The sequence below is a fragment of the Lutra lutra genome, chromosome 14 (assembly GCF_902655055.1).
Source record: "Lutra lutra chromosome 14, mLutLut1.2, whole genome shotgun sequence".
Classification (NCBI taxonomy): Eukaryota; Metazoa; Chordata; class Mammalia; order Carnivora; family Mustelidae; genus Lutra; species Lutra lutra.
The window spans coordinates 75,137,572-75,150,767 of record NC_062291.1 but is presented as its reverse complement, the minus strand read 5'-3'; the positions used below and the strand labels follow the sequence as shown (position 1 = coordinate 75,150,767).

General features: G+C 44.1%; 1 protein-coding gene across 4 annotated transcripts in view; it reads left to right on the top strand.

Moving 5' to 3' along the window:
* Positions 1 to 13,196, top strand: part of SHTN1 (shootin 1) — a 99,021-nt gene that overhangs the window by 62,659 nt on the left and 23,166 nt on the right. For all 4 annotated transcript variants that reach the window (XM_047703420.1, XM_047703418.1, XM_047703421.1 and 1 more), the window contains 2 exons: positions 6,455 to 6,564; positions 9,652 to 9,705. In XM_047703420.1, coding sequence (XP_047559376.1) covers positions 6,455 to 6,564; positions 9,652 to 9,705 — 164 coding nt within the window. The remainder of the gene's footprint in view (positions 1 to 6,454; positions 6,565 to 9,651; positions 9,706 to 13,196) is intronic.

Sequence of the window (13,196 nt, the reverse complement as noted above, 5' to 3'; positions counted from 1 at the left end):
ATTTAGGAAGTCAGGATGGGGGCATTCAGAATAAAAGTAGTTCCCATAGGGGGGGAACCAAATCAAAGTGGGGAAGGAGCTTGGCGTATTAGGAAACTGAACAAAAGTTGGTATTTACTAGAACATGGGGTACAATAGAAGGAAGTCTGAGCCAGACTTAGGATGTGGTCAAGATTTTGAATTATATGGTAAGGCCAGGAGAAGTTTAAGTAGGGCTGTGGCATGGTGAGATTGGTCTTTTTAAAGAAATCACACTGTTGGCAGCGAGAGGGCAGAGAGCAGACTGCGGAGGAATGAGAGGGGATGAGCCGAGGTTGTCATTCAGAGGCATGTGGCTCAGACGAGGGTGGTAGCAGTGGAGACAGAAAGAAGTGGGTAAATCTAGGAACAGCTCTGGGAGGGGCAGTTCACAGGAGTAGGACTGGCTGGAGAGGGGAGAAGTTGAGGATGACGTGATGACGTGATGATGGGAGTGGAGGGAGGAGGGCTTTCCCCTTGAGCAGAGCATTTGCTGCCAGGAGCTGCGCTGGCTCCCGGAGCTTCGGGCTGACCAGTAGAACCCACATTAAACTCAGCACCTGCTAGTTACAAAGCATGGCAGATTTGCCTGGGTCCAGCCCAGTCGGGTGCAGACTTCTTGGCCCCCTTTTCCTGCCCCAGGTTCATCGATCCGGTCCAGCAACTTTCCTACCATTGGCAGGCTGACGTCCTCAGATTGTTGTCCTGTGACATTGCTGTCTTGTGTCTTGTGACATTGCTGTGTTCTCACTGCATCAGAAGAGTTCAAACCCTGTAGGCTGCTTAGCCTCATTTCTTTACGTTGGCTCTACCTTATGGCTGGACCGTGACCTCGAAGCCCCCCTCTGCACTCGCTCTGGGTTTCCTCGTTCCAGAATTGCTCTGCTGCCTTCCTCTGGTCAGCGCTTTCTGGGGCAGGAGGCTCTAATTACACGCCTCCTGTGTAGGCTCCAGGCTCTGCCTCCACTTCCTCTTGTTCGTCAATGTTAGCTCCTTAGTATGGGCCCATTGCTCTGTGTGACTGTAGCATTTTGCTTCGGGCTTTATGATGTCCCACCCCACAGCCCCTGCTGTGGTGTTTGGGGGTTATTTCCACATCTGTACCCCTGCACTGATTGCAAACTCTTTGAGGCCTTACTCCTGCCTGCAGGTCTCCCACATCTTGTATGGACCCTCAGTGAATTCAAGTTTAGACCTACCGCTAGCCTTGCTACCCAGAACCCCGCAGCTAGTTGATTTCATCTGTGTATGTCGACTTTTGGTGCCTGCCTCCTGCAGTGCTTTGGAACCTAGTTCTCTCATAGCACTCCTGAAAGGGACATTCTGCTTGCCACAAGGCATCACAGGAATCAGAAGTCTTGTCTTTGGTGATTGCAGGATAGCTCTGCTGTGTTACTGACTGTAAGCCTTCCTGACACTCTGATTAAACTTAAAATTTTGTTTCAATCTTGTTTGGGGGGCAATTGGTAAGACTTAGAGGGTCAGGAGGGCAGTCAGAATAAAATGATTTCCCCTTCTAAGTAAATGACATTATCGGCTTGTCATCCTCGACAGCACCCTTAAGTTTAAAAAAAAAAAGTATTCTAAGCTTACTAACCCCAGTGTTAGAAACCATATAGTTTTCCTATGAAAGTGATGTTTCATTTACAATTCCTAACGAGGGGCAGTGTTCTCTCCCTCATTCCTGAGCTATTGGGTTGTCACCTGGGATAATTTAAGTCGAGTGACTGGTGTAGAAGTCACTCATGGGATTTTAAACTGAAGCCACTCTAAGCTATACCATCTGAAATGGTATGGACCACAGACACCTGTGGTTGCAGCCGCTCTCTGTCTGGCAGGGTCGTTACTTACAGTGTCTCATTAACACTTCGCACTAAACAAAGTTGTTGAATGAATAAATCAACAATGATTAAATGCATGATGAAGGAAGGCAGAGCATCAAACTTTGGGGTCGTCTCTGACGCTTTAGAGCTTACATTTCTAAGCAGGGATCGGTCTTGCTGTCACAGTATTCTCTTTTGTTAGCATCTTACGATGGCTTTCATTGGCCACTTGGTATTCTTCTCAGAGCTGATGAATGAAAAAACTTTTATTGCTAGGGTATGGCTCTTAACTTTTTATTTTCCTTTTAAGATTTTACTTATTTATTTCACAGAGAGAGAGACAACGAGAGAGGGAACACAAGCAAGGGGAGAGGGAGAGGGAAGCTTCTTGCTAAGCAGGGAGGACGTGGGGCTTGATCCCAGGACTCTGGGATCATGACTTGACCCAAAGGCAGAGGCTTAACAACTGAGCCACCCAGGTGCCCCTAGGGTATGGGCCTTAAAAAGCCTAATTGTAAGGGAAGTTCTGTGGAATAATTTAGAAGTAGCTTTAAGGTCTAAATGTAAGAAATAATTACAAACTTTGAATTAATAACTGTAATTTCGATAAGCATGCATTTATTGGACAAGTTCCGAGATTTTAAAGGTATGCTTGCTTTTTATTGAATATTTAGGCCGTTAATATGTTGACATTTTCTTACCTCAGTTTGCTCACCTGCTGAGTGGGTATAAACATAATCCCTATTTTATAGGGTGCTTGTGAGAATTAATGAGTCTCCTAACATGTAAAGTGTTTAGAGAAGTACCCAGCACATTGAAAATACTCAAAATGTTAGCTTAAAAAAATAACAACAACAAAAAAAGACGGGGTTCCAACCACCCTTTGAGGGGCAGACGTCCTCGTTCGGCAGACTCTTGTGATCATTGTGGCTAAGGAAATATCCTTAACTTTATGACCTTATGTCAAATTCAGACTTACTCTACCACGATGTGTTTTTTGTTTTGTTTTGTTTTTAAAGATATTATTTATTTATTTGACAGAGAGAGATCACAAGCAGGCAGAGAGGCAGGCAGAGAGAGAGGAGGAAGCAGGCTCCCTGCTGAGCAGAGAGCCCGATGCGGGGCTCGATCCCAGGACCCTGAGATCATGACCTGAGCCGAAGGCAGCAGCTTAACCCACTGAGCCACCCAGGCGCCCCTACCACGATGTGTTCTTTAGAAATTTTGTACATCAAGGTGGTATAAGATTCTTTTTAGACGCCTTTTTAAAAATGTTAATAAAAGAGAACAGTAATCCCATGGAATTTAGAAATTCATTTTCATTTCCCCTAAGTAATAACAAAAGGTTTTATTGAGCAACAAGGTGATGGCTTTTGTCTGTGGGTCTTTTCTCTGAGGAACGAACTTATTTTTCAAGTAGGTCTTAAAATTTAAGCCTCAATTAATTACATGTAGCTTTCTGATCTAAGACTGACCTTGAAGCACTAACTCAAAGAACATTTGATTTGATTTTCCTGTGGCAGTTCAGTGACATTAGACCTGTTGTCTTCCTTTGTCCCTTTTCTTTAATCCCCAGTATCCTGCATATTTCCATTGTCCTTCTGATTACATGCTTTTGTGAGACAATTACCAGCTGCGTGATCGCAGAAAGAATTACAAAACATACTATGAGCTCTCTGTACGTGATTCTTACAGATTTATTAGAATTGCTTAATAGTTTAGAAGTTCGTATAGATTGCTTTTTGCTAGTTCAAAAGCAGGGTTGGTGAGAGAGAAAGCTTGTGTAGCTAACCTAGCGTTGCCCTGGTATTGTGCCTGCACAGGGAATCTGATAAGAGTGATTTTTCCTTAAGACCAATTAAGCCTTTACATTTGAAAAAGACTAAGAAATTAAAGCCTGATTTATAATCTGTACACAATACAGATAGTGGCACTTCTCTGAATTATCACTATGATTCTGGCAAGCAAAAATAAGAAACTACTTTAAATTCCTGTTATGTTAGATGCTGCAGCAAATTTGAATGGTGTCGACCATAATTCTCCATCTGTCTGCCTTAATTAGTTTTTGTATGGTGCATTTAATTGGGTTCCAGTCCTTCCTTACAGAGCGCTAATCTGTTTGTCGGCCGTGTTCTGTTGCCATGCAGCTCTTCTCAAGTCTCACTCAAAATGGCAGGCTTTCTGAAAAATCACATGTCTTTTTTTAGGATTTAAAAAAAATTTTTTTTTTCCTCCGGAATAAACTGCGTACCCTTACCAGGTGCTTGCATGGCAGATCTGGGCTTTATGTCCCCTGCTTGGAATAGGGTCAGCACACGCACCCTGTTGTGCAGAATAGGTATTCGGATACTGAATGAGTGAGTGAGTGAACGAACGAATGAATGAATTTCTCTCTATAGTAATTTTCTCGTCTGTCCCCTTGTTGATGCTTGGGAGCCATCTGTAGAAGCTGCCCGAGAAAATGCTGCTTAAGGGCACAGAGTCGATCAGCCCACAGTTTTGCTTTCTTTCATTTACTGGTGGGTGAGTTCTGACTTCGGTGCCATGTTTCCCACGTTGCCCGGCAAAAGATGCTTTCTTTTTTTTTTTTTTTTAAAGATTTTATTTATTTATTTGACAGAGAGAAATCACAAGTAGGCAGAGAGGCAGGCAGAGAGAGAGGAGGAAGCAGGCTCCCTGCTGAGCAGAAAGCCCGATGTGGGGCTCGAACCCAGGACCCGGGATCATGACCTGAGCCGAAGGCAGCGGCTTAACCCACTGAGCCACCCAGGCGCCCCTAAAAGATGCTTTCTTGCCATCTGGATCTGAAAAATGCTGTTTGGGTTTGGGTATGGAGAACTCTTCATTTCCCGCATATCAGTGGCCCGCGAAGATGACAGGGCCTTAACTGAAGTTAGGACGCTGTCGGAAGACTTGGGTTGTACGATGAGTGTGGTGGTGGTGGTCCCATCAGTGTGGTGCTGCCTAGGTGAGGATGGTGGAACCTTCTGGATTCTTCTAGTTGCTCCCCTGGGTGTAATTAAATAGCAGTAACTACTCAGTCAGTGTTAGAAGTCCACGTGGCAGAAAAAGAAGCCACAGTGTAGCCCTTATTAGTGCAAAGCCCGACACTCCCATCCATTGCCTTGGGGATGTTGTTGTGATGGCTTCCATTTAGAAGCTGTCCTTTTGGGAGTTAGCTATTTCTGCTCAAATAGCAAAAATATTAACAACCACATAAAGCCAAAAGTTTAACAAGTCAGTCAGCAGGTAGGGTACTTGCTGAGTGCCTACTGTACGCCCCGCATTGTAGAATGTGCTAAACAGCCTTAGAGGAAGGTCTTCGTAAGGTACTTAAATATATTGGTTGCAGTGAATGAGACAGATGTAAATACGAGATCTAGAATGGCAATGATGGTGATAAATGTTCCAGAAATGACTGAGTGCTTTTGGTCAAGCTATTGTGCAACAGATTTCATTATTCTGATCAATAGCTTTAAGCCCACCTCAGTTACAGTCATCTAATTGATGTATATTTTAACAGCTTTATTGTTTTTGCAGCAAAATAGTGCAAAGTTTAAACAATAGTTGAATTTTTTAAATCAAATTTAATTACTTAATTGCAATCATTTCTAGGTGTATGTTTTCTTTCAACATTGACAATTTTAAAAAACTTGAAAAAGGTTTGCTTAAATGTTTCCTTCCACTGTGATTCCTAAACAAAAGATGGCAATTTAAAAATAGATTTCACCTATCTGCTGTTCATCTTCTGACTGCGGGTTTCTTCCAACAATTTAACGGATCTCTTTTATCTTTTATTTCCAAATGGCTTTTTAATAATTATTCCTTCTTTGGGCTGATTTCTTTGACATAGGATGTTATAAGTTATAAAAACATCTCTGAGGCAAAATCAAATGATTATTTGTGGTTAGACAGAAAGCTGCAGAAGTTCAGGTCTGTCATTATGCTGACATGGAACTGAATCCACTTGAATTTTAACAGAGATGAACGAGTATTGATTTCTAGGCTACAAACTAGGCCTTAAATTTTGCAACTCTAGGGACGCCTGGGTGGTTCAGTTGGTTAAGCAGCTGCCTTCGGCTCAGGTCATGATCCCAGCGTCCTGGGATGGAGTCCCACATCAGGCTCCTTGCTCGTCAGGGAGCCTGCTTCTCCCTCTGCCTCTGCCTGCCATTCTGTCTGCCTGTGCTTGCTCTCTCTCCCTCGCTCTCTCTGACAAATAAATAAATAAAATCTTTAAAAAAAAATTTTTGCAACTCTAATTTTTATTTATTTTTATTTTTATTTTAAGTGGAGCCTAACATGGGGCTTGAACTCAGGACCCTGAGATCAAAACCTGAGCTGAGATCAAAAGTAGGACACTTCACTGACTGAGCCACCCAGGGGCCCCTGTAACTCTAATTTGTTTTAAAAAACAGGTCTTTTATTGAGAGATTCTTTTAATTAAAAAAAAAAAATGTGGCTACCTGGTAGCTGTTAACCTCAGTAAATTGTTTTGTGATGTCTTGTGAATTTGTCTGAGAAGCGATTGTGCTTAATTACAAAGTGCATCAGAATAGAAAGTAGCTGTTTTCTTGTAACATAAGATGATTTCTGTGTGTGTTCTTCAACAGCTGAAGAAGTCACAGATCTGAAGAGGCAAGCAGTTGAGGAGATGATGGATAGAATTAAAAAGGGAGTTCATCTTAGACCCGTGAATCAGACAGCTAGACCGAAGGCAAAGGTATGGAATGACTAACCGTTCCCCTTCCCGTGATGCTTCCTTTTTTCAAGAATAGAAGTTTGAAATTGGATGAAAGTGACATCAGGGTGACTGAAATCTTAGGATAAGGCTAATGTGTCATAAAAGGCTCTCCCCTCATACAAGTGTGTCTCAGGATTCCTGTTTGAGCCATGGTTAACCTAAATCCCTATAGAAAGAAAGTCAGATTGTTGGAGATGCTGTCCTCCACTTGATGCGAACCTCTACACCCAACAAATGATGATCATGCGCTTTCTTTTCTTTAATTCCTTTTGTGCAATTCAACAAGTATTGATTGAGTATCTCCTGTGTGCCTGGTACTGTTTCAGACCCTGGGGATAAAGCAGGACACAAAAGAGACAAAAATCCTTGCCCTTCCTGAGGCTTCTGTTTCCGTGTGAGGGGGAGAGGGGCCAGGTAGACAGGGGGCATAGCACGATAGTGTCAGGACGGACCAAAGACAGCTTTGGAAAAATAGTGAGGTTTGTATGATTCCATTATTTTACAAACCTGGTCCAGAACACTGTAAGGAGAACGTTTTGTGTATCTGTATCCTCGGCTGCCTTCTGAACTAGACCACGGGGAGCACCGAGATCTGGTGCCTGGAGCCAGCTCAGTACCTCTCCCTTCTCTCGTGGGTGCGTCCCATTGAAATAGACCAACAGTAGGGTTTTAATATTTTGTGTCTTGAAAAATGATTTATTTGTTTTCTCCCTGTAATAAAGCATCAACAGATGGGTCCTCTTTCTTCTTCTAAACCAAACTTTAAGGTTCTTCTTACTCTCATGGATGCTCCTCTTCTGCTGCTTCAGTGACCCCAAGGATCATGCTGTTCAGTACAAATTCTGCTGGGCTTTAAAAAGTTGTCACTTGGTCACCGGCCGGCGAGGTGGCCAGGCGGGCAGGAGCTGTGGTGGGAGGGCTGTCTGTGGAAAGGGGGAAGAGGGAAAGAATACCCAGCTGCAAGCAGTGGGTTGGCAGAGTGTGAAACGGAGGCTTTTGCAGCCGCTGGAGTGCTGGTCTGCCAGCGCTCTGAGCAGTTTCCCGGGCGAGGGACGGAGTGTCCGCAGTCTAGCCTGTGGGCTGGGCGCCGGGGTTGGGCGTCTGAAGCTCGCTGCTGCAGGAGTGGGGCCGGACGCTACCCGCCTCCTGCTCGCCAGGCTCCTCCCTCCCCGGACTGGGCAGAACGCTGGCCCTCTCCTGCTCACGGGGTTGTCGTCGGGCTCAAGTGGGTGATGGTGTAAGACTTTCACATCACAACCGTTTCAGAACAAATCAGCCAAACCAAACAGACTAGAGAAAAACGAAATGTCATGAAGAAGCCAAAATTAGTTTAGAGAGAAAAGTGTTGAAACCTTGTTGAATCCTAAGCGATCAGTGTTTTGTATGTACTTTGCTTTTCAGAGGATCGCTTTGTCCTTCTTCTTCTTGCCCTGAGTCTTCCAACAGTTACTCGTTATATAATGTCAGTGCAGAGCTGGGGAACAGCCGAACAAGGAGAGTGGACGTCTGGGTGTTCCGCGGGTAATCGTCCAACCGCGCAGCTGTAGTGCTGAATGACGCAGTCAGTCACCTTTGAGCAAGCGGCCACTGCATGCGCTAGACTCCCCGCCAAGGTCACGGGCCGAGCGCTCGCCGGCCGGGCTACAGGAGGTGCTGCAGTCCGAGGCGGTGGCGTGGCATGGGCACTGAGTGGCTTGGAGCCAGGGTGCTTGCCCAGACATCAGTCACCGCTTGTCCCCCGAGCAGCGCACCTGCAGAAGTCAGGCCTCCCTGGAGAACACTCATTTAACTGCATACTTTCTAAATTCCTTGATGTCGTCGTTGATGCTGTTGCGGTTACGATTAGTGTCTTGGAGCTTTGGGCTCGCACCTGTGACTGGCGCTCTTGGCACGCGTGTTTCCCAGAAAGCGTAGCCTGTGAAAGTGGAATGTTTTCATCCAATTTGTACATAAGCAGCAAACCTCTCTCCCTCTCCCTGTCCCTATCCCTCTCCTGCCCCCTCTCTCCCTCTTTCACAGTCCATTTAAAAAAAAAAAAAAATTGGAACGGGATCTTCCTCTTTATTAGCTCTTGGAAGGAAAGGGTTATAGGTCATTATTAATCCCTTCTCATCTCTCCATGACAGAGAAATTACCTTTACCTCTTTTCCTGGAATGAGAGGCCAGGGAGTTCCCTGCATGTCCTCTCTTCTTCTCTGTCCTTGTGAAAGGAGGTGGTACGGGAGAGATCAGAGGTCTTCTTTTGAGGACCTCCTGCTAGATTTTCCCTCCACAAAGGTAGTCAAGGGAACCACAGAGACTTTTAGGTATTGTGGGGTAGGCGAATATTCCCCAGAATTTCATTTCAAGTTATTTTGTTCATGGCGTAGCCAGAAGCCAGATTCCAACTGGGCTTGTCATCAAGACTCCAATACAGCCCTTCTCAAGGTGCACCTTTCCTCCTAAGTAAGACGGAGGGATTGGACTGTGCGCCCTCCATGGCCTCTCTTACTGCTTCGGTGGCCAGAGATGCTAACATTCTCCTGTGAAGCCAGGTTCTTTGCTGATCCCTGCTCCTGACTCAGTGCTGTTGTGAAATTCCTGCAACCAGACGTGCCATCCCCTGTCAGCCGGCATCCGCCGGGAGCTAGCGGAGCCGAGAGAGGTTTCTGCCCTGTCGCTTGCCGCCTGCCCCACGCTGCTGCCTTCCGTCCCACTCCTCGCTCTCGGGTGCCCGTCCAGCCATGCCAGCGGAGAGCCACGTATTGTAAAAAGTGAATAATTTGAAATAGAACCCCTGAGATCTGGTGTTCCCCAGACCTTTTCTCTGTATGATGATAAGAAGTAACAAAATGGCATTTAGAAGATGTGGGCTTGAGTCCTCTTGCTTCGACTGCCTCTCCTAATTTTCTGTTTCCACTGCCCCTTGCGAGCACTAACCCGTCTAATATTTTTTCCTAACTGTAAGACATAGACTTAATTAAAAAAAAATAGTCAATACAAGTTGCCAATACTTTGCCATGTAAAAATCTCTGTTTAGAATTTTTAAACCAAATCATTAATTGTCCTTTCTTTTTAAAATTGTAGCCAGACTCTTCAAAAGGCTCCGAGAGTGCGGTGAACGAGCTCAAAGGCATACTGGTAAGAATGGATATGGGTTTTATTCTTTAGTTTATGGGAAACTGAGAAGAGAATATTTTTTAAATCTATTTTTACAAACAATTTTACAAACAATTTTTTTGATATGTTTTATTTTCGTTCACAATAATCCTCAGTTCTTATGACAGTTCTCTTGATCGTGCCGTGGACTGCTCCATGGGACATGTTAATCTGTGTCATGCATCCATACCCAGCTGTTTCTGTTCTAGAAGAATGGTTACACTTTCACCAGAATCGTTATTTCCTGTTCTTGCCCTCCAGTCCTTGCCTTCAGCCTCAAGACAAAGTGACCAGATCGGAGGATCAGGGCGTGGTTGGTCATAATGGAAACACAGTAGAGTCTTTTACATGGATAGTGCTTGATTTGGGGGCGCGGAAGTGGAACTGTTGGTGCCAAAATGTCGACCTGAGCTCCTACCCAAATACGTTAGTGTCAGGGATCAGGGTCACTGTCTGCTCTTCCTCACAGTTAAAAAAATTACGTGATGATAAGTTGGAGAATAAGATAAAGGTCTCTGTCTTTATGTTACTGATTTCATTTTCTTTTTTCTTCTTTTTTCTAAGATTTATTTATTTATTTGAGAGAGAGAGAGCGCGCGTACACATGCATGAGCGTGCACACGCATGAGCGTGCACAAGCATGGGGGGAGGGGCGGGGAGGAGCCGAGGGAGAAAGAGAATGTCAGGCAGGCTCCCTGCAGAGCCCAGAGTGCAAGGTGGGGCTCCATCTCACGACCCTGAGATCCCCACCAGAGCCAAAAGTAAGTCAGATGCTCAACCGACTGCGTCATCCAGGCGCCCCATTACTCATTTCATTCTCTAAAGGCAACTCCTATCCATTGGGGAACAGGCCTAATGCCTGTCTCCAGCTGTTTTTTTTTCCTTCCAAACTATGAGCTTTTGCCCACAATATACTGCCCTGTCCGACAGTTGCCGCCTCACTGAGTGACACCTCACTGAGAAAATGTCTCAGGCACTAAGAGCTCTGTTCTCAGATCCTTTTACAGTCCCAACACCACTTGTTACGCACAGTCAATGACCGTGGGGCGGAGGTCGAGAACTAATACTCCCATGTTTGCTGTTATGGTGCTGATTATGCGTTGCATGTAGACATGCGCATAATTGTGGCAAACAGTATTATTTTCATCAAGCATGAAACAGCAGCCTGAACGCAGAATGGCTTAATTAGTTTGCTTTAGGTTTAGATGAGTGGAAGTAGTCATAAAGAGAGGTATAGCCTGGCTGGCAGTGGCAGTCCACCTACGGAATAAAGGATGACAACCATTGGAAAAGTATGTGGTTATTATCTAATGGATTTTTTTAAGAGAAAACCTGGTTATCCAGTGAGAACTCTCTATGCTGGGCTCTTTCGTTGTCTGCGCATCAGGGTGCTAATTCCTCTTCATGAAGCTCCCCCCAGAGTAGGATTTTGATCATGAGTGAAAAGGTGCACTGAGGTTGACTATTTAAAATGAGGTTTACTTGAACAATCAGACATCTGTCTAAGATCCAGAGGACATTTGATTAGCCAGGATAGCCCACTCCCTGATAATGCTGTATGGTAACAAGTTTACTGAATGATAGTGCTTAAACATCACGTTCACTATCCAGTCATGTTCAGTATAATTTTGTGCCACTTCAAGGAGAGAAATTTGCAGAATAGAGTTTTGGGAGATAATTTACACATTTAGAGAATTGTCAAAACCTCTGTTTTCTGCAAAGTGCCCCCATCCTCTTCCCTTTGGATTTGTCCTTAGATTTCTGTATGTCATCTGGCATTAAGGAATCCCTAATAGCCATTATTCTGGCAGTGTTTTTACTTTGCATTTAGTGTTTTTTAAAAAGTGGAACTCATGGAGCTTTACCCTACTCTTCTTTGCCAAATGGCAGTTCTCTAGGACTCCCGTAGAAGTCCCTTTGAGGGATGATGGATCATTTGGGGCCCCCAGTCACTTGGGGCCAAGAAACCATACAACTTCTTGTAAAAGGGAGAGAAAGGAAGCCCCTATTTGCTGAGGCTCTGTTGGTGCTTTTTGCCGGCATTAGGCTGTTGGGGTTATCAGTTAGGACCCAGCAAAGCACACGAGTGTGGAAAGCCTGCCAGGGGTACACTGTGGTGGAGAGTTGGCCCCTGTGCCGAGAGAGGCCAAGAAACCTAAGAAATTCCATGTTCAGTTTGACTGTAGAACAGAAACCAGGAAAACCAGCAGAAACTGGTGGTTTTGCTGAAATCAAATGTGACCTGAGTTGTAGGGACATCGCCATTTGGAGACTGGGCTTTTTGCTGGAAGTTAGCACACAAGTAGATGCACATCTCTGGTTTGGGATTTAGGAAATCTCCCTCTCTTTGGATGTAGACCCTTCCCAAGTCCATTGCTGTAGTCTCAGTGGCAACCGAACTTACTTATCCAAGCCTGTGTCCACGGAATTTTTAGAAGCTGTATGTCTTACAGATTAAAGAAACCTATAGTTAATTTCTCATAGTCACACAAGGGGTTTTTTTTTGGAAGTTTTGGAAACCTCTTGAATCACCCCAGTCATGTAAAAGTCACTTTAAGTAGAAAGAGTGATTTCTGAAGAATAAATCCATACAAATTATCTAAAAGTCTCTTTAAAGTTCAGTTGCCTCTAAGTCAAATAAAAACAATTCCTAAGAAATTATCTTTTAGGATTTTCCTGAACATCTTCAGTTTTTCAGAGGGAATCATCTAATGGTTTTGCCTCCTGACCATTAGATTAGTCAGTGTTAAGAACATTTAACCAATATGGGGACTGAGCCCTATTACTGACTTACTGTGGGGCCTGGTCCAGACCCCAAGGCTCTCTGAGTTTGAATTCTCTTCTCTGTATAGTGAAGGAATTCTGTGTACCGCATGCCTTCTAAGTGAATTTCTGATTCTCGGACTTTATGACTCATACATAAACAGAAAATTTAGATAGTCTTGGTACTTTATCAGCTGAGCTCCTTGAACATTTCAACTGAGAGTCACTAGAATCTTTCTTTTCTCCACAAGTGCCTGCATATTTAAAGTTGACTCATATATTAGTCACCACAGTCAGTGGATGGGGAAAAAAAGGCTCAAGATTCAAAGATTAGAACTTGGGAAATGAAACCTCTCAGTATCAGGTGTGATGAGAAGACGACCCAGCATCATCAGAATTTGGGGAAGTTAATGCTGTTATTCAAATGAAAAGTCCCTGGGATTATGGTGAGAGAGAATTTCTTCCTTAAAAGATATCCTTGCAAGGTATATGTGTAGGCTTGTGTACACAGACACAGATCTCTTTCTCGAATTAACTCCAGCCCGGGAAAATCAAAGAATGTTCTTGACATTCAAACAGTGTAATAGTTCCATGAGTTATTTCAATGGCAATGGCCTTACATTTTTCAAATTATCTATTTACAAATGATACTACTGGTAAGTTTTTAAAAATCGTAAATGCATGATTTGAGAATAGTTACTCTAGTACTT